The sequence below is a fragment of the Drosophila pseudoobscura genome, chromosome X, assembly GCF_009870125.1.
Source record: "Drosophila pseudoobscura strain MV-25-SWS-2005 chromosome X, UCI_Dpse_MV25, whole genome shotgun sequence".
Taxonomy (NCBI): Eukaryota; Metazoa; Arthropoda; class Insecta; order Diptera; family Drosophilidae; genus Drosophila; species Drosophila pseudoobscura.
Window position 1 is genome coordinate 12,770,881 of NC_046683.1, and position 20,794 is coordinate 12,791,674.

General features: G+C 47.9%; 3 protein-coding genes across 3 annotated transcripts; all 3 read left to right on the forward strand.

Moving 5' to 3' along the window:
* The first annotated feature begins 2,226 nt into the window (after positions 1 to 2,226).
* LOC6901459 (uncharacterized) lies at positions 2,227 to 15,478 on the forward strand. Its single transcript, XM_033383393.1, has 7 exons — positions 2,227 to 2,832; positions 11,328 to 11,692; positions 11,763 to 11,896; positions 11,964 to 12,831; positions 12,893 to 13,183; positions 14,352 to 14,561; positions 14,647 to 15,478. Exons 2-7 carry the CDS (start codon positions 11,360 to 11,362, stop codon positions 15,130 to 15,132), a joined length of 2,322 nt encoding a protein of 773 aa, XP_033239284.1. The 5' UTR covers positions 2,227 to 2,832; positions 11,328 to 11,359; the 3' UTR covers positions 15,133 to 15,478.
* A 1,067-nt stretch (positions 15,479 to 16,545) lies between these two features.
* On the forward strand, positions 16,546 to 17,295 carry LOC6901457 (uncharacterized). Its single transcript, XM_033382788.1, has 2 exons — positions 16,546 to 17,041; positions 17,096 to 17,295. The coding sequence occupies exons 1-2, from the start codon at positions 16,654 to 16,656 to the stop codon at positions 17,200 to 17,202; spliced, it is 495 nt and encodes a 164-aa protein (XP_033238679.1). The 5' UTR covers positions 16,546 to 16,653; the 3' UTR covers positions 17,203 to 17,295.
* Positions 17,296 to 19,086: 1,791 nt separating this feature from the next.
* LOC4814673 (uncharacterized) lies at positions 19,087 to 20,708 on the forward strand. The gene is made up of 4 exons (XM_001354807.4): positions 19,087 to 19,468; positions 19,534 to 19,656; positions 19,712 to 19,843; positions 20,206 to 20,708. Exons 1-4 carry the CDS (start codon positions 19,247 to 19,249, stop codon positions 20,287 to 20,289), a joined length of 561 nt encoding a protein of 186 aa, XP_001354843.4. The 5' UTR covers positions 19,087 to 19,246; the 3' UTR covers positions 20,290 to 20,708.
* The last annotated feature ends 86 nt before the right edge of the window (positions 20,709 to 20,794 follow it).

Consider the following 20,794-nt stretch of genomic DNA (forward strand, 5'->3'; position numbering starts at 1 on the left):
CACCAGACATATACATATTATTTTCTCCCTTATTTGTGACCCGATCGGGACGTGCCATGGCCCACCGGGATCAGAAAATTGTCCTTGATCCTTCGGCAAGGACTTCAGCAACCCCAACTATACATATTCAGTTTTCTGCGCTGTTTGTGGGCTGATCTGGGCGTACGATGGCCTCCTGTAATTGAAAAAATGTCCCTGATTTGATGGAGTCCTTATCAAGGATCAAGGACCTTTTCCCCAATCAACAAAATTTAGTTTTCTCCGCTATTTGTGAACCGATCAGGGCGTGACACGCCTTTTTGTAATCGGGACAGTTTTCCCAATACAGAATACAGCAAGGATGATTTTTCAATAGTTTTATTGATCAAAACTTAGCTTAGTATAAATAAATAAACAAGTGGAAAACATTAGTACCTATCTTAAACCTAAAAACAACGATATCTTTCTAAAATCTAGTAGCTGGCGTAGCCTCTCCCATGGTTGTCATAGTCAAAGTCCTTGTTGTCGAAACCAATCCACGGTTTGGGTTCCTAGGATCCTGAGAGAGTAGGTCCTTCACCAATCTGGCCCTATTTGTCCAAGATATAGCCTTCCGAAGATTTGGATTTGCGTATCTTTGAAATACTGGTTTTTTCTACAAGCTATATCTCGACTAAAAAGCTGCCGATCTGGTCGGGGCATGTCTTTCCGTGATCGGGAAAGTCCTGCAAATCGACTGCCATTGGAAAAAAAGACATCAATTTTTTCACGATTTTCGCAAAAAATCATGATGGTTACATCATTAAATTTTCAAAAAATCGGCCTCATTTTCGAAGTCGAGATTTTGATGCCAATCGACGGTTTGGGTTCCTGGGATCCTGAGAGAGCAGGTCCTTCACCGATCTGGCCCTATTTGTCCAAGATATAGGCTTCCGAAGATTTGGATTTGCGTGTCTTTGAAATACTAGTTTTTTCTACAAGCTATATCTCGACTATTTATGGACCGATCAGTGCGTGGCATGTCTTGTCGTGATCGGGAAAGTCCTGCAAATCGACTGCCATTGGAAAAAAGGACATCAATTTTTTCACGATTTTCGCAAAAAATCATGATGGTTACATCATTAAATTTTCAAAAAATCGGCCTCATTTTCGAAGTCGAGATTTTGATGCCAATCGACGGTTTGGGTTCCTAAGATCCTGAGAGAGTAGGTCCTTCGCCGATCTGGCCCTATTTGTCCAAGATATAGCCTTCCAAAGATTTGGACTTCCGTATCTTTGATATACTAGTTTTTTTCTTCAAGCTATATCTCGACTGAAAAGCTGCCGATCTGGTCGTGGCATGTCTTTCCGTGATCGGGAAAGTCCTGAAAATCGACTGGGTTCTCAGGATCCTGAGAGAGTAGGTCCTTCACCGATATGGCCCTATTTTTCCAAGATATAGCCTTCCAAAGATTTGGATTTGCGTATCTGTGAAATACTGTTTTTTTTCTTCAAGCTATATCTCGACTATTTATGGACCGATCAGTGCGTGGCATGTCTTGTCGTGATCGGGAAAGTCCTGCAAATCGACTGCCATTGGAAAAAAGGACATCAATTTTTTCACGATTTTCGCAAAAAATCATGATGGTTACATCATTAAATTTTCAAAAAATCGGCCTCATTTTCGAAGTCGAGATTTTGATGCCAATCGACGGTTTGGGTTCCTAGGATCCTGAGAGAGTAGGTCCTTTGCCGATCAGGCGCCGTTCAGCTGGTGGACAGGCTTCATCGAGCGCACACTCGCTCATATGAACCGGAATACCAGGAGAGTGACGTCGCATGAGATCTTCCTGGCCATCGGAGTGTGCGGCCTCCTAAAATGAATGGTATGCTGTTTAAATAAAGGGGGCTTAATAGGGCTAAGTTCGTACGGTATATTTTAAAAACGAGACAGTGTATTTCGGTATATTTCTATGAGCCAGACGTTTATAATCCAACGAAAAAATGAGTCGTAATTTTGAATGTGCTACAGAAAACAGTGGATTCTTTAGTAGATAATTTTATCTGTTAGTGGAGTTTCTTTTATATTAAATTAATTGAGGGGCCCAATATAAGGCTCGTATTTTGTACTCGTTGCATTTTCCGGGCCGTTTTGCCTCTTGTCCATACCCACTTTTTCCTTCCATGATGTAGCAAATGTGTAGTTAACAACTACATCACATCTAAACAACACACCTTGCCCAGCTTGTCCACCTTGATCGATAGACCGGCGGTTACTAAGCGGCACTTCAAAAACTCGGCTTTGGCTGCGCGGTTCGTTTCGCTGTACACACGTTTCGCGGGCTACCGTCTACACATGACAATTCGTAAACAGTAAACATAAGAAATATTGCGCCGGTGTATAGTGTTTTTAAGTGCAATAATAACCGCATTACGTGCACACGCACTTTTCTGACTGATATTTTTTTTTTCTTTGCTGTGCAACTGTTGTTCCGTTTCGTGGAAAGGAAAGGCACATCGAAAGTGTTTCAATTTTTCACTGCACCTGTCCTGTCTGTCGTCTCACCTGAGCGCGCTCGCACTTCAAGCCACAAAAGTGTAAAGTGCATGCGGCAGCAGTAGCCTCTGCGATCTTTTTGTTGTTATTCGCGTCGCTGATTCTGCGATCCCCGCGCCGCCAGCCCCGTCGCCGCCGCGAATCCAACAACAGATTCTCCGAAGCAAGAATTTGCGCGCTTCTTTGTGATTGTTGCCGCGCTCTAATTGCAAGAGTTTCGCGTGTGTTGCTCTTTGGTTTTTGTTTTGTTTTTGTTTGGCTCTTCTTAACATTAATACTTGTGCTTCTTTTGGACGCCCCACCGCACTGCAAATGAGGTAAATACATATACATTGCATTGTATACATATATGCAAGCCATTGGGATGTTCAATGCCTGTGTGTTCTGGCGTGAGTGTGTGTGAGTTCGAGAGTGTAATGTGACGCTTTATTTTGCCGTTGCTTGGCAGCCTCCTCCTTCCGCCAAACCGTTGGTAGGTATGTGTGTGTGTGTCTGCGCTTGTGTGTGTGTTTAAGCTGCTTAACGGGCGACACAATTTGTGAGAGAGCCGAGAGAGAGATATTATTAATAAATAATGCGTTAATTGTGCCGCGGCCTTCAATTGTTGTGACTCTTATTTCTGCTTTTGTTGTGTCTTGTTTTGCTCTAAATATTTGTAAAGTCTAGCTCAAACGAAGAGACCAAGAAGAAAAGAAAGAGCAGAGGAAAGTTCTGCCTGTATGTGTATTCCTGTCGCTCTTAGGTAGGGATGCGAGTGAAATGCCTGTCACCCTTATCTCCGAGAAACGGACGGTAAGCAAAAGTTTTCACTGTGTCTCTCTCTTTTTCTCTCTCCGAAAGAACCGCGGGAGAGTGGTCGTTTCTCTGGCTGTCCCTTTTGAACAAGGACCCCTCGGTTTGGGTTTCCACTGCTTGTCCCTAAAGGAAAAAAGCAGTACGACTCTCTCTATCTCTCACATTTTCTCGGCCTCAGGATATAGCGGGGCATAGCTCTCTGTTTGAGCTCTCATATTAGAAAAATGAGGAAGAAAGTTCCCTGTTGCCGGAAGAAAGTTTTCCCGTACTGTCTTTCTGCCATTCCCTGTCCCTGTCTCTCCCACTACCCCCCATTATGATTGAACATCTGAATGACTGATTGATCATTGCAGCGACACCAATCTCTTATGCAATCCCCGCCAGCAATTGGGCATTCGAGAGGAGGCGAGGGATAGTGAGAGCACCTGGCCGGCCGAAAACGCCTGTGGTGAGGCATGAGGCAGCCAGCGGCAGGGGCAGCGGCAGTGGCGGCGGCAACGGAGACTTTCAAATGACTGAAGCCTGAGTTGTGGGCCAATCGGTTAATTGCATTTCCTGGCCAGAGCACAAGCCCCGTCATCCCCATCATCGTAATCATCATCATCGTTGTGGTTCCCATCATGATGAGGCGTTAATTGTGGTTTAATTACCCGGACAGTTGCCTGCGGAATGGCCTAACAGCCGCAACCGCAGCCGCAGTTGCAGTTGCAGTTGCAGTTTTGGTTGCAAATTGCAAAATGCAAAATGGAAAATGCCAATTCAAGTTGCGCGTATCTCATATATACACAAAATTGAAATTATAATGCAGAAAACTGAGGCTGCCTGCCGCCTGCGGCTGCCCAAGGCACATACACACACACACACAGGCAGTGCCACTGCCACAGAGCCAGAGCCAGGCTCCTTTTGTAACCCAAGCCATCGAGGACGGGCTCCAGCTCTTGGCCTGGGCAACCAGTTCGCCTCGCCGCCCAGTTAGCCTCAAATGGCATTTCTGCCAGGCGGACAGACGGACGGACAGGCGGACAGACAGACAGACAGGCAGGCGGCGGCGGCGACTCTCGGACTGGTTGGATTTTCTTGGCTGCTTGTCTGGCATTTGTAGGATAAGCCAAGCCGCCTTTCCAGTCAGCCTTCCTGCCTTCTTGGCCCCCTCCGCCCAATAAACAAACGACTGCTGGCTAAGCGGCGGCGGCTGCTGCTGTTGCTGATGTTAATTTTTATAATCGGTATTTGTAGACCATTTTGGAGGGCCCAGAAGAACCCCCTAGATCCCCAGGCAGATCCAGTTACCGAGTTTACCAGTTTTCCCAGTGCTACACAGTTGTGGCTCTTGGATTTTGGTATTATATGTTGTGTTGTCTAACGATCTACTAACTTTCATAGCAATAAAAAAGAAGATGTCTTTGCAGGAGAGAAAAATGGCCTGGACAACTTTCGCTGCAGCAGAAGTCGGCCTGGCCTGCCTTCCGCAGCATCTGAGGCTCTCCTCTGTCGAAATGATGATCTGCAGATGGTCTGCAGCCAGCAGCCACCAGCTAGCAGCCAGCAGCCGCGCCCTGCCAATCCAGTTTCTGGTGCAGCTTCAACGCCAACTTCCACTCCCCCGCCTGCTGCAAGACTCTTGGCAGCTGGGCCTCCTCCATGTGGCAGCTGCTGCTGCTGCGCGTGGGCCCAACAGAGGAGGCACTACTTCAATTAAAACAACTGCCAACTGCCAACTGCAACTGCCACTGCCACAGAAATGAAACCGAAACCGAAACAGCGACGAACGAAACATCAATTTATGCAAAACAATTCAATTTTTGCGCCGCCATTCAGCGGTCATTTACCTGTGCATTAGGGCCAACCGAAACGTACTTGAAAGCCAGTGTTTCGTGTCACGCCTCGAAAGCAAAAGCCAAAGCAAAGCGACAGCCGTGTTGCTGCAACGTTTCACACGCTGCAAGAGTGGGTGGGTGGGTAGCAGCAGCTGCAACGTCGTCTGCCACAGCAGGTGTGTGGGAATCTTGGCCAAAATAGCAAAAGTTCAATAGCAGCCACACAGTCAGCCAACAGTTGATTGAAGAGGCGATTGTTGCTGCCACAAGGCAGCTGGTGGCGCTGCTCGCACTGGTGGCGCCTGTGGCAGAGCCAATTTCCAGCTGACGCAATACGGCGTAGAGTGTCTCTTTGAGCTCATCTGCCGCTCATCTGGCACGCAATCACAGAAAAAAAGCTCTGAATGATTCGAGGCGCAAAATGTAAATTGTTTTCAGTGGTTGATGATTACCCGCAAGAGCTGTTGCCACATGCCACACACACACACACACACAGACATGTGGGGCTTTCAATAGTAAATGGAGATCTGAAGATTGAGATGGGCCTACCATCCAAGGGCCAGGCATTGCATAAGGCCAGCCATTGCCGCTATCCTAATTGGCTGAAGGTGAAAGCCAAGGAGCCATACCCAGAGGTAGAGCCAATCCTTGGCGCATTGTTAATGTTCTGCAATTAAAATGAGGCAGAGTAAAAGTTTGTGCCCCCAGCTTTCTCCCAGACGAAGGAGCCCCGTTGTTGCAGCTGCCACACAGAGGAGACGCTTCCTTGCACACGACAACAGCAACAGCAGCGGCAGCGGCAGCGGCAACACCAACAGCAGAGGCAACCGCTTTGGTATTTATGGAGTCGACTGGCTGCTGGCATCACGATTATGGCCATGGCTGGGCTCTGGCTCTGTCTCTGGCTATGGCGCATCCTCCTCCTGTCTTCTGTCTTCTGTGTGCTTTCTGTTGTCTGCTGTCTGCTGTTTGGTGGCATAACCCACGTTTGACATTGCCTGCAAATTTGGCGATAAGCAACACACACACACACGAAAGAGGAGTTTCACCAGAAAAATGCCTTCCTGGGGACACACGAGGCAGCGCCAGAGACAGAGCCAGATGGATTTGGGTATGGAATGGGGCACTTAGATTATCGACAATTTGTCACGTTGTCAGTCGTGCGTTTGCCTGATTGCAGCCAGGCAGCCTGGCTGCCAGGCAGCATCATCGGCGGAAGTAAAAGCATTGAAAGAGGCACACAGGTGCACCACAGCCAAAGACTGAGCCTCTGAGGATCTCCAATGCGATAGATGCGCATTCACGTGTCTGCTGTCTGGTGTCTGTTGTCTGGACAGAAAATTCAACAGAAATTTCTCTTTTATTTATTGTAATTTCATTTGGCAGCCAGCCAAGCCGAACCGAACCGAACCCCCTGCAAGTATGGAAATTATTTGTGTTTGAAAATCATCTCAAGGGAAAATACGTATAAGAAATACGTGCAAATATTCGCCTTTGCTCTGCTTCAGACACGTGAGCAATTAAAACGTGATTAATGATAAGCCCACTCACTACCATCCCCCCTCTTCACCCACTAATAATGGAGACGACACCCAGACTCAGAGGCACTCCAGCAGCAATCGTTAAAGCAGATCAACAAAAGACTTGGACAGCAAACGCGATGATGATGGAATGCTATTCGACATTCGACGGTCGACATGGGGGACAAGAGGGGCCCCCTCTGCCCCTTGGCATCTCTAAACCCCGCCATTTCGCATTTCGGCCTGAGAGGAGTCTCACCTTGCAACGTTTTCATATTGATTGTTTGCTACAGAATCGATGCACAGCTCCGGCCCAGCTTCAATCCTTTCCTACACTCGAAAAGAAAGCTGCGATCTGCAACGATCTTATTCGGCATTCGGTATACTAGAAGCCCAATCGTAACAGGTAAATACCTGTAATTCAATGACATTGCAGGCCCACTTATCCCACATCCGTCTGCAATTTATCAGCGTGAGATTGATGGCAATTATCGGAGCAAGTCCGAACAGAGGAGCCTGCATGCTGCATGCTGCATGCTGCCTTTGGATTGACTCCACCTTCAATACCCCCCCATCGAGGCATTGCTGAAAGACCTGAGCAGCTACCTGAAGGTATCCGTTTATCGATCAGGCAGGCGGAATGCCGTCCCGCCACTCCGTTTCGGTTGCTGGTGCTGTCGTTTCAACACTTAATAATAGAAAGAGAGCCGCAGTGGGGCAGCAACAGATATAATAATTATAATGATAATCCATTTCTGTGGCCGCAACAAATTATTTGGCAGTTACAATTAAGTTTCAACAAACAACTGCAGCTACAACAGAGCTACAGCTACAGTCATAGCATTTTCTGCCCCCAAACGAAAGTCCGACTCTTTGACGGCCTTTCACCTGCGCGCGGCATCGTCCAACTGCTCCACCCCTCAACTTGACCCCTCCCTGCCCCGCTCCAATTAGTTCTAATGAGTTGTTGCTGCTCGCTGCTTGCTGCTTGCTTCTTGCTGTGGCATCTACATACACTTCCTGTCACGCCTCTGCGGCACTTTGTTGACACTTTCCGTACGGTTTCCGTTTGGCAATTGCTCAGCTCTCGGCTCTCGTCTTTCGGCTTTCGGGTTGAAATTTAATTGAAAAAGTGCTGAGGCAGGCACCAGAAAAAACCCAAGCTGCTTTGACCATTGGCTGCTGATTATTACTTTTATTTCCATGCACAATTTTTATGCTCAACATTTCCCCAGAAGAGCCCGCAAGAAGTGTCTCGCTAGGGAAAACCAAACAACAAAAAAAGAAAGGCGGTTTCGGACTCGTGGCCGCAGCTCTAAATACTTTTTTGGTGAAAGATATTTAAAGATTGTTTTCCCGAATTAGAGATAGTATCGTTCAAGCGTGAATGTCAGTCCAAAACAGCTAATTTTCTTTATTCAAGCAGTTCAATATATGTAACACTACAAATTTAAAGACATCTACTAGTTGTAATCCACGTCATTCAAAGAAGATTGGTGCTCCAACCTGCTCCTAGTGCTCCTTTGCTCCGAGAAGCGAACTCCCAAATACATTGATGCTCGACTCTAAACTGGGACCAGAAACAAAATACATGTCGTTTGCGTGACTCGAGTAAGGGCATACAGTGCATACATTCTCTTTAGAAGTGGACATGAATTCTTGTGCAAACCTACACTCAAATCCACAATACCCTGGATTGAATCGAGGGTATCTCCAACATTGTTTCTTGTTTGATTTCATGTTTTGCATGTCATCTGCCTAAGCAGCAGAAACGTAGCAATTATTTGAGGAGTGTTGCTTCTGTCTTGTCTGCTGCTGGACATGGACTTTCTCTGTGTAAGTTTTTTGATAATTCGAGATGTTGTCTCGGTCTCGGTCCAGCATCGCAGTTCCAGTTTTCAGTTCATGTGAGTGTTTTCTTTTGCTGGAAGCTCACGTAGCATTACAATGTTGTTCGTTCTCTCTCTGCCACGCCCTCTGCGGGCATTACGAGCACTGCGTGACAAGAGCGTTAAGTGTTTTCCCATTGCCCCATTCAGATCCGACATTCGTTGGACTCGCATTAGCAACGATTCTCTTTAAATTGATAATCACGCTCCTCCACTGTGCTGAACATTCTGTGCTGGTCTTGTACGGGCTTTGTTTCATTTTCATTTCTTTTGATTGCAAAGAGTTTCACCTAAGAAGAACTGGGTCTCTGTCTCTCGATCGTGTCCACTGTCTCTCCGGCTGACAGCGGGGAAAGCTGAGGAGCTCCGAACACACCTGGGATCTCGCTCGATTTTGAATGGTATATGGTATAAATTGATGAAATTGTGTCAGTGGAATACAATTTCCTTCTTTGAAAACTCTTACGCCACTGCATTCGATTGCCGATCGAACGATTGAATTGAATAACATACTCCATTCGCAGCAAACAATTATGTTCGATCACTTATCAATCAATTGAACTGTTGCCACTGATTAACTGAAGCAATTAGCCAACTCGAACTAAGTGCCAATCTGCCAGTCGCTAGAGACAGCCACAGGAACTACCTTTTGAACCGCCTCATGTCACATCTATTAAAAGAGCCATTATCCATTACAGTTGCATCACTACTCGTATTTTACTAAACATTTGCTCTGTTACAAGCGCGTCATGCATCAAATATTGTGGCACATTGGGCGTAGATGGAGGGCTTCGAAGAGCATCTTGCGTGGGATCTTGATCTGACTTGAAGCTGCTGCAAGTCTGTGTTGTCGTTCTCTTGAGTTCTCTGAGAGTTCTCTTCCCCAGCGTATGAGAGGACTGACAACAGATTGAAGCTCTCGCCGCTCACGATCAGGCGGCTAGGGGCATAAGCTTTGGCAGAGCCCTTGAACGAGACCAGAGGCGATCCTTCGCCGATCCTGCTTCGATTGGATCGACTGAAACCATCTAAATACATGAAATCCTAGATTAATGAATTATTTTCTGCACCACGAGTGTCTTTTCATTCCGAATCGGAGGTTTCATCATTGGGCCTGTGTGTGCCGGCAATTATAAACGTTTTGATTCGAGTAATTGGGCGCCCGAGAGCGGAGTTACGTCAGTGAGCGAGCGAGGGTAACTGTGGCATGTGGCAACATCGGGCCAAACACCTTTCCCCCCCCCCCCCCCCCCACTATCGTTAGTGGGTTGAACTTTAGCTCTTGAATGGCCCATGGATCACTCAGTAAATAAGTGATTTATATGGCCAACAAAAATATGCTGCGAGCAGATCGGAGAGGGATTTTCTGGACTGGCAAAGGGAGGAGCGGGGGAGCCAGCACTGGAAGTGCAATTTCAATAATAAATTTCTATAATTTTCTCGTTTCGTTTCCTTTCGTTTGGCTCGTTGCCGGCGTCGCTGCAAGTGAAGCGTAGAATTACGTGAAAAAGTGAAATTATGCGACGACACGACACGACACGACGCTGGTGAATGTGATCTCGGAGCTGTGGAAGTGGCAGCCAGAGCCCCAGCGCTGGAATGGAGTGGCAGTGGCGCGTGAAAGCAGTCGAAACCACCACACCAGCAGCCGCACCACCACCACCACTACAGCCACTGCCACTGCCAATGCCACCAGCGCCGGCACCACCACCAGCACCATCATCATCATCGTTGTCGATGCGTGTGACCCAATTTTCGGGGGGAATTTCGATTGCAAGTTCAAGTTTTGCTCACTTTGCATTCGGCTCTCCTCCATTCTGCGGCTCTGCGGCTCTTCCCTCTCCCCTCTATTCTCCTTCTCTGCTTCACTTCTGGCATCACTTGTCAGGCGTTGCACGTCGCCAATCGAGGAGGGGGAAAGAGGTGGAAGAAGGAGGGGAGAGCCACAGCCACAGCCACAGCCACTCCCCTTTCCAATCACTTTCTTTAGCTTTCGCATGGAACACGCCAAAACGTTTCCATCGGAAATGGAAGTGCTTTCCAAGTGCGTAACCGATTGGTAACCTGTTATCGATTGATGCTCCGATAAATGCAGATGGGATATTTATTGAAAATAATATGAATTGGTATGGTATGGTACGATGCTGCTTGATTGATCTGCTATGGGGAAAATATCCCAAACGTACGGTTCTCAAGATCACAGAAGAGTAATGCTTTGACACCAGGAAAATGGAATAGAACCAATACAAGCCGGTTTTTAATGTCACCACGATCCACACCAGAACTGTTTTTCCTTCATCTTGGAAGCCCATTCCATGGACTCCACCGAGAAGAGTGTTAGATCAGGGATACAGATATCCATTCACATTCCGTTCAACAAAAGTGATTGAAACAGTGTTGAAACAAAAGTGTTGTACAGTCGATTGATCACAGAGTTTTGAGAGATGACACTACTCGCTTATGGGACACCAGGTGTTGGGGGAGCTCAAGGCGTGAGAATGCGATGCGTGGGCTTGCTAAGACCTTGCTCGTGCAGATGGAGCGCCGAGGGACCTTTGAGCTTTGGTCACATTGTTTTCGAGGACTATTTGAGAAAAGAAAAAAAATACTCTAACCATTAGTCCAGATCAGGTCTTATGTTCAGCAAATAAAGCGATTCCTCTCTGAAATCGCCCCTGGGCTACTCGTAAATGAAATGGTCTGATGCCTTAGCCGCATCTACAAGTACCTGTCCTTTTGAATCGTTCGAACGAACCTAAAGCCTCCCGGGTCTTTGTTCTCTTCCCTGCAGCAGCCTGCCCTGAACCAGAACTGTCGACAGTGATGACGATGACAGCAACTTCGGCCTCGATATCGACATCGGCCTCGGCATCGACGGACTGCAGCAGCAGCATGCAGGGATCCACAACCAGTTCGGCGTCCAGCGATGTGATGACCCTGACAACGACGGCCGCCTCCTCGTGGTGCGCCATCCCGACGAGCTCCAGGCTGCGGGTGCTGCGGCTGGTGCGTCCGCATCAGCGCCGCCTCCTGGCTGGTGGCCCGGAGCGTGCCAGCACGTACGGCTTTGCGGTGCGTGGCGGCCGGGAGCACGGAACCGGGTTCTTTGTCTCCCATGTGGAGCACGGCGGCGAGGCGCAGCTAAAGGGATTGCGGGTAAGTGAGGGGTGACTTTTCCGACAGCTCTTCTGTGTTTCACGGTTCTCTTTCGCGATTCCCCCTGCAGATTGGTGACCAGATCTTGCGGATCAATGGCTTTCGGCTGGACGATGCCGTGCACAAGGAGTTCATCCAGCTAGTGGGCAGCCAGGATCGGGTCACGCTCAAAGTGCGGGGCGTCGGAATGCTGCCAGTCAGGGAGTAAGTCAAAAATGATCCCAGATCTCTAAGGATTAATCCCTAACCGATCTAACCCATCCCCGAATAGCCAGCCCGAGGAGCGTCTGTCGTGGAGCGTGGTGAAGCTGCCCAGCGTCAGTGGTACGCCCTCGGAGAGCTCCTTCAAGACGGACCGAAGGAGCGCCAGCCGCGACATAAGCGTGGTGCTGCATGTGGCACCGCGCACCAAACTGGGCCTGGGCATCTGCAAGGGGCCGGAGTGGAAGCCGGGCATCTTTGTGCAGTTCACCAAGGAGCGGAGTGTGGCGCGAGAGGCCGGCCTGAGGCCCGGCGACCAGATCCTCAGCGTGAACAGCATCGACTTCTCCGACGTGCTCTTCAGCGAGGCGGTGGCCGTGATGAAGAGCTCCAGCAAGCTGGATATGGTGGTGCGCACCGCCGCCGGCTGTGACCTCTTTCCGGGCGAATCGAGCGGATACAACAGCTCCGCCAGCTCGGTGACCGGGGATCAGAGTCCCTGCTGGGCCGATGCTAAGTCCAAGCGGCTAACAGCTGTGCGTGAGGAGGCGGTTCCTGGCGGTGGCTCAGGTTCCTGGTCGCTGGCTCAAATCCAGGGCAAGCAGCTGAACAAGACAATCATCAAGCTGTCCGAGAATGGCACCTCCATCAACAATACGTTCATAGCCAGCCACTCTAGTTCCAGTTCCAGTTCGGCAACGGACAAGGTACAGTCCCGCACAGTACCACCACACAGCAGCAGCACCACCATGAAACGTAGTAGTCACCTGAGGACACCAGCAACAGCTGGAGCTGCAGCTGGAGGAGGATGTGCACCTATTCCACCCCCGCCAAAAGCAGGAATGAGCGAAGGTGGCGGACCAGGCGCCAGCGAAGGGGGTGCTGGGGGTAGCAGCCTCTCCAGTGCCATAACCGAGGAGCTCAAGAAGCGCAAAGAGGTGAGACTTGTGCCCATCAGGTAGGCGATTGCCAGGCCACTAATTCCAGAAACTATTCCAGAAGCAGCAGCAGCAACGCAACAATCGAGAATTAAATGGAAATGCAGATCGCCATCAGATCGCTCACAATGACAGCAGCCACCGCAACAGCAGCAGCAACAGCAACAGCTGTATTGGCAGCCATGCAGTTGCCCAAGTGTCGCACAGACAGCGGGGCAATGCAGGAGGAGGAGGAGCAGCAGCAGCAGGTGGAACAGCGAATGGAGGCGATCAGCACACAGCGCTGATGGATGAATTCAAGCGAGCGCACCAGCGCATGTTCAGGAACGGGTTCCATGAGAGCGAGCACAAGGTGAGCCAGCCAGCAGCTCCCAGCAGCCAGCAGCATCATCATCATCATTATCATCATCATCACCAGCTACTTGTAAAGGTCAAGCGAGCCTCTTGGGCTGCACTGCACTTGTTGTTGGCCAGTTGAGCCCCCCACTACCCTGGCCCCCCAGCCATTGTATGTAGTATTGTTGTAGATGTTACCTAATCAAACTGTTGGCCAATTGCTGTTTGGTGGAGAGCGGAGACGCGAGACGCAGCATGCCTCGAAGGGCTATCAACGCTTCGATTGTGGAGTGGCGTTCCCCATTCCATCGTGGCCAAGTGGAGCGCAGATAGCACTAAAACCAGAGGGGGGGAGCTGAACGTCTCTGTGGGGATCTCTGTCGGACTAATTGTTCGATCAATTGCCGATTATGCCGATTAATTATGCTTTCAAGTAGTGTAGTGCAGGAAGCAGCTTTCGCAGCAGTCGATCGATGAGTGGTCGACCGACTCATAGAAATTGAGCAATAAATACTCCCCCGATGACAGTTGAATTGTTACCGATGTTAGCGACACTCTTTAACAAAAAATCAATCTCAACGGTCATCGTGGCACACGGGCATGACTCACGCCACTCGGGGAGGGGCACGGGGCAAAATGTTGACTGAAGGAACCAAAACAAAAGGCAGGCAAACAAATGGCCCAAAAGCAAATAGAGGCGGGTACCGAGAGAGAGTGTGCAGAGCAGAGTTAGGGGACGGGGCGGGGCAGTGGCGCGGGGCAATGATTGTGATTCTGATTGTGAGTACTCCTCCTCAATGGTTTTATCTAATCGGGGGGCGCCGACGCGATGAGCGAACTGCGTCGCCAAAGAGCGCCCAGAGTCAGAGCCAGGTCGGGAGGCATCGGACAGCGGGCGCCCAGTCTTGCTGCCAGCTAGCAGCCGAACAGATTGATTGTGGCCCAAAGAGAAATGAGTAGTCTGCTACGTGTGAAGAACGGAGCGGGGCAAGCGGAGGGCAGCAATATGCCAACCATGCGACCCGTGACCATCGGTCGACCTCTGGTAACCATGTCCACCTATCAGGTACCTTTTGTGCTGCTGCTGATGATGATGATGATCCCAGCCTGTGGCTGGGGGAGAGAGTTCCGCTCACCCACCATCTAATGGAATTTGCTAATGCTTTTACTCTCACTCTTTGCAGGAGCGCGGGGAGACACTGAAGCGCACCTCGATAATGCCAGACGATAGCTGCTATCGGAACATTACCACCAGCAACAGCAACAGCAACAGCAATGGCAATGGCAACATCAACAGCCGCACAACGCCACAGAATTCCAGTCAGAGTAGTGCCAGTGCTACGAACACGAATGGTGGAGCGGCCAGCAATGGAACGCCGGAACTTCCGCCACCGGTAAGCCATATTAACCCAGGTCTCCAGCCTGTACTGGCTTCCATTCCTCATCCGTCGCTAATAACCCACTCTCTGTCCCTTGCAGCCGCCGCAATTTGCCAATCCACAGCCTAGACCACAAATGCTGAGGCTAAGCAATGAAAATGGAAACGGTGTTGGAAACGGAGCTGCAAACGGAAATGGCTTGGTATCCAAAATCAAACAGCCCATGTCACCGATGCGCAGTGCTAGCATCAGTGTGGGCGGCTTTCGACCGCCGGCCACACCACAGCCCGACTACGATGCCGTCCAGCTGCGCAGCAATCATGGAACCATATCATCCCCAACAGAAACATCCCCAGCAACAGCAGCAGCATCAATGCAGCAGCAGCAGCAGCGACGAACCCTACGTCTGGGCACAGTGACCATCGGGGAGTACGGCGAGCAGCGAACCAAGCGGGAGACACTGAGGAAGGTGAACGGCGGCAACGCGACCACGCTCAGCTCCAATGGGATACTGAAGAACGGTTCGAATCGGAGCAGCGCCAGCTTCAGTCAGCACGGGGAGAAGACCATCAAGTTTGGCAACTGATTCGCCGTACGCAGATCCGCGGCATCGCAGCGTAATTCCATCAATAATTTGTGCAATATGCTCGACGTGGGTTGGGCGGAGAGGAATTCGAGGAGAGTACAAAATTGGACATGCAGAGCATTCCCATATGCACTTATACACATATTACATGTCTTTTTTTTATAATAATAATAGGAGCTTTTTTTTTGCGATTTGTTGAGCTTTCGAAACGGAAAAGATGTACGATTAGTTTTTATTATTTAATGTACTCTGTAAATAAATATTCCACGTACGCGTGTGTGCGAAACGAAGGCTTCCAATAAAACTGAACGCATACATTGATATAATAGATAATAGATACACTATAGACGTATTCGTTTAAATAAATGTGCTCAGATGTATATATATAGACAATGGCAGCACACATCCCACAACCGATAAGGGCACTGAAAAATGCCTCAACGCTTGCGTCAGACACCCGCAAATCCCAATTACATTTCGAGCCATAAAGATATCGGTCCGTTCACTGTCTACTGTTCTGTCAATTGGTATCCCGACAATTGGTTGCTTGATATATCGATTTATGAGACATAAATCTTGGCCTCTGCAGTGGGAAACCCTAATTAGACAGGCCAGCACTGACACGCCAAAATGTCTGGTAACTCTTGGCGTGGGAAAAGGGTCAAGGCATACTCTTTCGACTATGCAATATCTACATGGGTTTCTATGCGAAAATCATGCGAAATGCCTTCATGTACGTTCAATTGCAGTTTTCAGTACCGCAAGAACATCTTGGACAATTGGTAATGGATCCAAGTACAAGGTTCACTAGGTTCCCTTTACAGAAAATAATCGTATTTGCACCCATTGGTTCTATGGTCACTATATGATATAGTGATCTCATTGAAGGCAACTACTTGGAAGTTGTTGACCGATCATTTAATCTGTGAACTTGGGAGTATCCATCAATTTCTGCACAGCAGATACCGATCTACGTGAAAGAACTGAACTATTTCTCGATCTGTATCTCGCTCTTCCGGTGATTGTGCCATAGACCAAAGCCAAAAGAAGGACAAGCATTACATATTTGAATCCCAAGTCCTCAAGGTCTAACGCCCTGAATCATCCCCACCTGGAGAAGACAATTTAAGGATCAATTAGGTATACAATTTATGAAGTCGAGCTTCAGTAGTAGCTATAGTTCTCTTAATCTTAAGTCGGCCTATAGTTTCATACACAAAGTTATCTTTATATAAGTTATAAGAAGCTGAGTTACATATTTTATACGTTTTGGAAAACAAAGCCGAAATAGATGCTGGGAAAAATTAAATTATTTGAAAGCCAAACGGAAGCGGTTGCCTAAAACCCCACACCGATACTTCGTTCTTCTAGTGCCCAGTAGGCTATCTCTCGATGTTAACAAAACTCTGTTCATCGATTACAAGGCAGAGCTGGAAATCCCTCAGTCAAAACAGAAAACAGCAACGTGCTAGTAGTATTTCGGAAACAATGAAAACTCCAGAAAAATAAGGAAAACAACAAATGTCGTCTGTGTTCGATTTGTGTTGGAGCGAACTGCTCCGTGAGGCAGTTACCTCGATGTGCACCATCGCCATCATAGCCATTATTTTCGGGATGGCTTATTTGTTCTTTATGCAGACGCGATTCAAGCTGGACACCGCCACCTTTGACGAGAAGGACTACAGCATACAGTTGGAGCCGATAAGTGGACTCCTTCTGACTAAAGAGCAGCTTGCAGAATATAATTGCAACAATGGGACTCTCAGATATCTGGTTGCATTGCGGAACGTTATCTACGATGTGTCGAATTTGTTTGAAGACTTTGGTCCGAAGGGAAAGTACGCCAAGTGGTCGGGCCAAGAGCTGACAGAATTGATCAAGGCTGAAGCGATACTCAAAAAGAGGAATTGTGAGAAGTATATTCAGAAATGGAACCAAATTCTGAATAATAGCTTCTTTATAGCCGGTGAGCTCATCGTCAACGCAGATCCCGAACAGGAAGCTGAAGAGGATGACATTTTCGATCCCTTCGAGGGGTGCTGGGACCATAATTCCCAACTATTAATTTGAGCGCTTTCTCTCAATCAATCTCAATTTCTCACAGGACCATCAAAATCCAGACCAAACTGACACTTAATACAACCTAAAATATTGTATAAACTTAACTATCTCCAACATTCTTTATCAAATGTATACATCTGAATACTAATGCTCTTCTTGATTCTAATGCTAATACTATGATTGTTGCTTCTTTTAACCTTTGTAGCTGTTTATATTTATACCCGGTACCCAAAGAGTGGATGTGGGTGTGTGTAACGGCCAGAAGAAAGCGTATAGGGGTATATTCTTGATCAGCATCGATATTGATATAGCCATGTCTGTTTGTCCGTCCGTCCGTTTCGATGAGCCCCTAAATATAAGAAACTATAAGAGATAGAGCAGCCAAATTTTGTATCCCGATTCGCTTTTACCGTTTGCCTGCCTTCTTTCCCATTATTATAGGGCTTAGAGGACCTGGTGGAAATGACGTTCTTGACAGATTCTATTGATGAATTGCTTGACAGTTCAGGTTCCATGATAAAGAAATAAGAGACGTTGCTATTCCAGTCCTATCCAATGAGAAAAGGACATTATTGCAATGGCTCAAGCAGTATTACAAGACAATTACCACTTGGACGATATATATATATGTATATGTATGCATGTATGCATGTACACCAACAGCTCTCCCAGCTGAGGGATCCGCTTCTGATTGGTACATAATTATGACACCGCAACAGCAACATTGTACCATAAACGACAATGCCTCAAAATGTTTTCGTTTTTAATTGATGAAAGGAAAGGTGGGCGTTGGCGGGTGGACTGTGGCGGCATGTAATGGATTGTGACTGCAGCTAGTTGCACAAACTCGGTCGGCCGATTGACCAACTAACTGAGTAAACGAACACCGATCGGTTTCCTTCCTCATTGTTGCGCCAGAGAGGGGCACGCGATGCCAGCTGCTGTGTACTGTGGACGGCAACAAGTTGCCGGATTGGCTTTGGTTTCAGCTGAAGCTGCTGTTGCTATCGTATTACTGTTGTTGGCAATACCCTCTTAAAGTGCCTTTTGATGTTTGCAGAGCAGAGAAGTCGATCTACTCCAGATCAGCAGATCAATTGCCGAGTAGGTATACCCTCTACGAGGGTATCAAAAGCTTCGAATCCCTCTTGTCGCTGCTTTCTGAGACTGCTTTGGTCGTTAATATTACGGCCGATACTCTACGGAGAGGTGCTTTTGACTCGATGGGTCAACTGGAGCTCGTTTTCAATTGGTTTTGGGTTACGTGAGATTGGGATAGGTTAGTTAAACGATCAGTCAAGACCAGTTCGAATAGGGAAAAGCAGGAATAGGGAAACTCAAGCTCTGCATGAGTTTGAGTAGAACTTTGGCTAAGATAGGGCAGATTATATAGGTAAGGATGGGCTACAATGTGCTAGGATAAAGAAAAGTGTGCAAATATCGGGAAGGATGGTAAATATTTTGACTATTTTGTCCGTCTGTCTAATGCTATCTTGATAGGTTGGGACTGTGCTCGTCTTAAATTCGGATACCTTGACTGTAGTTTGAGGCTTCTTTGGTACCAGAGGTTTCCTGCGGGGAAACAGTAGAGTAAGTGGCATGATTGCATGACATAAGACCTGATCAGGCATTGCAGCTCGTTCACAATATGGAATTCAAGGGAAACCCGATCTATACATTGACAGCTGTAATGGGCTCCCTGCGACCGTTCTTATTCGACAGACATCTCCTTGCGCAAATGGCTTGTACTAAATTTTACTTAGATTGGATTGTATTGTATTGCATTACTGTAGCGGCTACCGCTGTCGTTTACACAAGCACTGAAATTATCACCCGGCACACACGCTCGCTCAGAGTCCAAGCCCCGACTCGTAGACGGGTTAAACCAATAAAATCGTTGCGCAGACGCGGCGATTCAGTTGAAATTTGGACTTGGCCGCGCACAGACAGCGACTGGCCAAAAGCGGACACAGCCCGAAAGTTAGCGACATTTTCACATCACTTCAGTTTACTTCAGAGCTTCGGTTTCGTAAGAGTCCACACAGGTTTCGCAATGATGACGACAACGACAGTGATGAGGCTTCCGCTGCAACTGCTGATGATGCTGCTGCTGCTCCTCCACTGCACTCGCGGCACACCTATAGCGCCCACAACCCAAGACGGAGCCACGCCCATCGATGCCAGAGTGTCGGCGGAAGAGTTTGGGGCCCTCGACGCATTTGCTGAGGCGGAGTCCACACATTCAGCGGTCAGTGAGGCGACGACCGGTTTCAAAGTGAGTATCGGTAGCATTCAAAACTCCTGGAGTTGGAGCTACAACTGCTTACCGGATCCTTGCAGATCCCGCTACTGTCCAAGCCGGCCCAGACAGCGGAGTCGGTGAACCTCGAGCAGGAGGCCATACAATCCAAGGTGCTCAGCGCCTACGAGAACAGCCACAAGAAGGTGGCCGAGCTTTCTCAGGTGGGTAATGCTTCACTTTAGTACTGGAGGCGATTATACGTATTTTTGTTTGTAGCCCGTTCCCATCTTGGATACCATCAGCGAGCACGAGAAGTACGGCAACAGTGGTGACATGTTCGATGGCATCTCACGGACCATTGTCAATGGTTACGAGGCCTTTTCCAATCTGCTCAACACCTTGATACAGGTGAGTGCTGTGCCGAAATTCACAGTTTGTTTGATTGTTTGTTCGCCCGTTGGTTCGCACATTACATTGCACAATACGACGACAGCGTATGCAGCGACTGCTTTGGCCACTGATTTGTCCTATGCTTTGGACACTGCTTTGGTCTAAGCTTTTGTCACTGCTTTGGTCAGACCTCTGTCCACTGCTTTGTCCTTAGGATTTGGTCTCTTATTGGACACTGCTTTGACAGTTGCTTTGTTTTGTCTGACAGTTATGCAAGCAGTCGTGCGTTGCCGGCAAATGCGATGTGTTCAAGGTCAGCTCCACGCTCACACTCATTCCCTAACTCTTTTCTCTCTCTCTCTCTCTCTCTCTTTGTACAGAAACCCAAAGAGCTGGCTCGCAGCGTCTCCAAGGGCATCACCGATCAGCTAGACATCATCGGAGGCAAACTGGTAGGGCTCTGAAGAGAAAGGGAGTTACATAACTCGTCATAGCAATGACCCTTGCAGAGGGGAGGGTGTTACAGATGTTTCCCAGATGTCGGACTTTCATAAATTACACGTATTTCTAATCGGAATACACAACCGATTCGATATTGTCCGTCAGTCCGTCCAAATGCAACTTTTCGGAACTGTCGTGTATCGGTTGGCCATATCATACATGAATTATCGGTCTAATATAAATCTACATAATGAGAAGGGTCATGTATATCTGCAAGGGTCTCTAGCCTTTCTTTCTTGTTAATTGTTTTTTGTTTTGTATATAATTTAAATAAATACTTTAATTTATTTGTAACTTATCGCGATAATATTGTATAATTGATTCTGTTTAGGAATGTACTGTTCGATATATAAATATATAAATAAAATAATCATAATCATAATATGGTTATTATTTAACTAATTTTTCTGCTGCTTCTCTCCTCTCTTCTCCTTCTCCATCTTCCTCATGATCCTCCTACTCCACTTC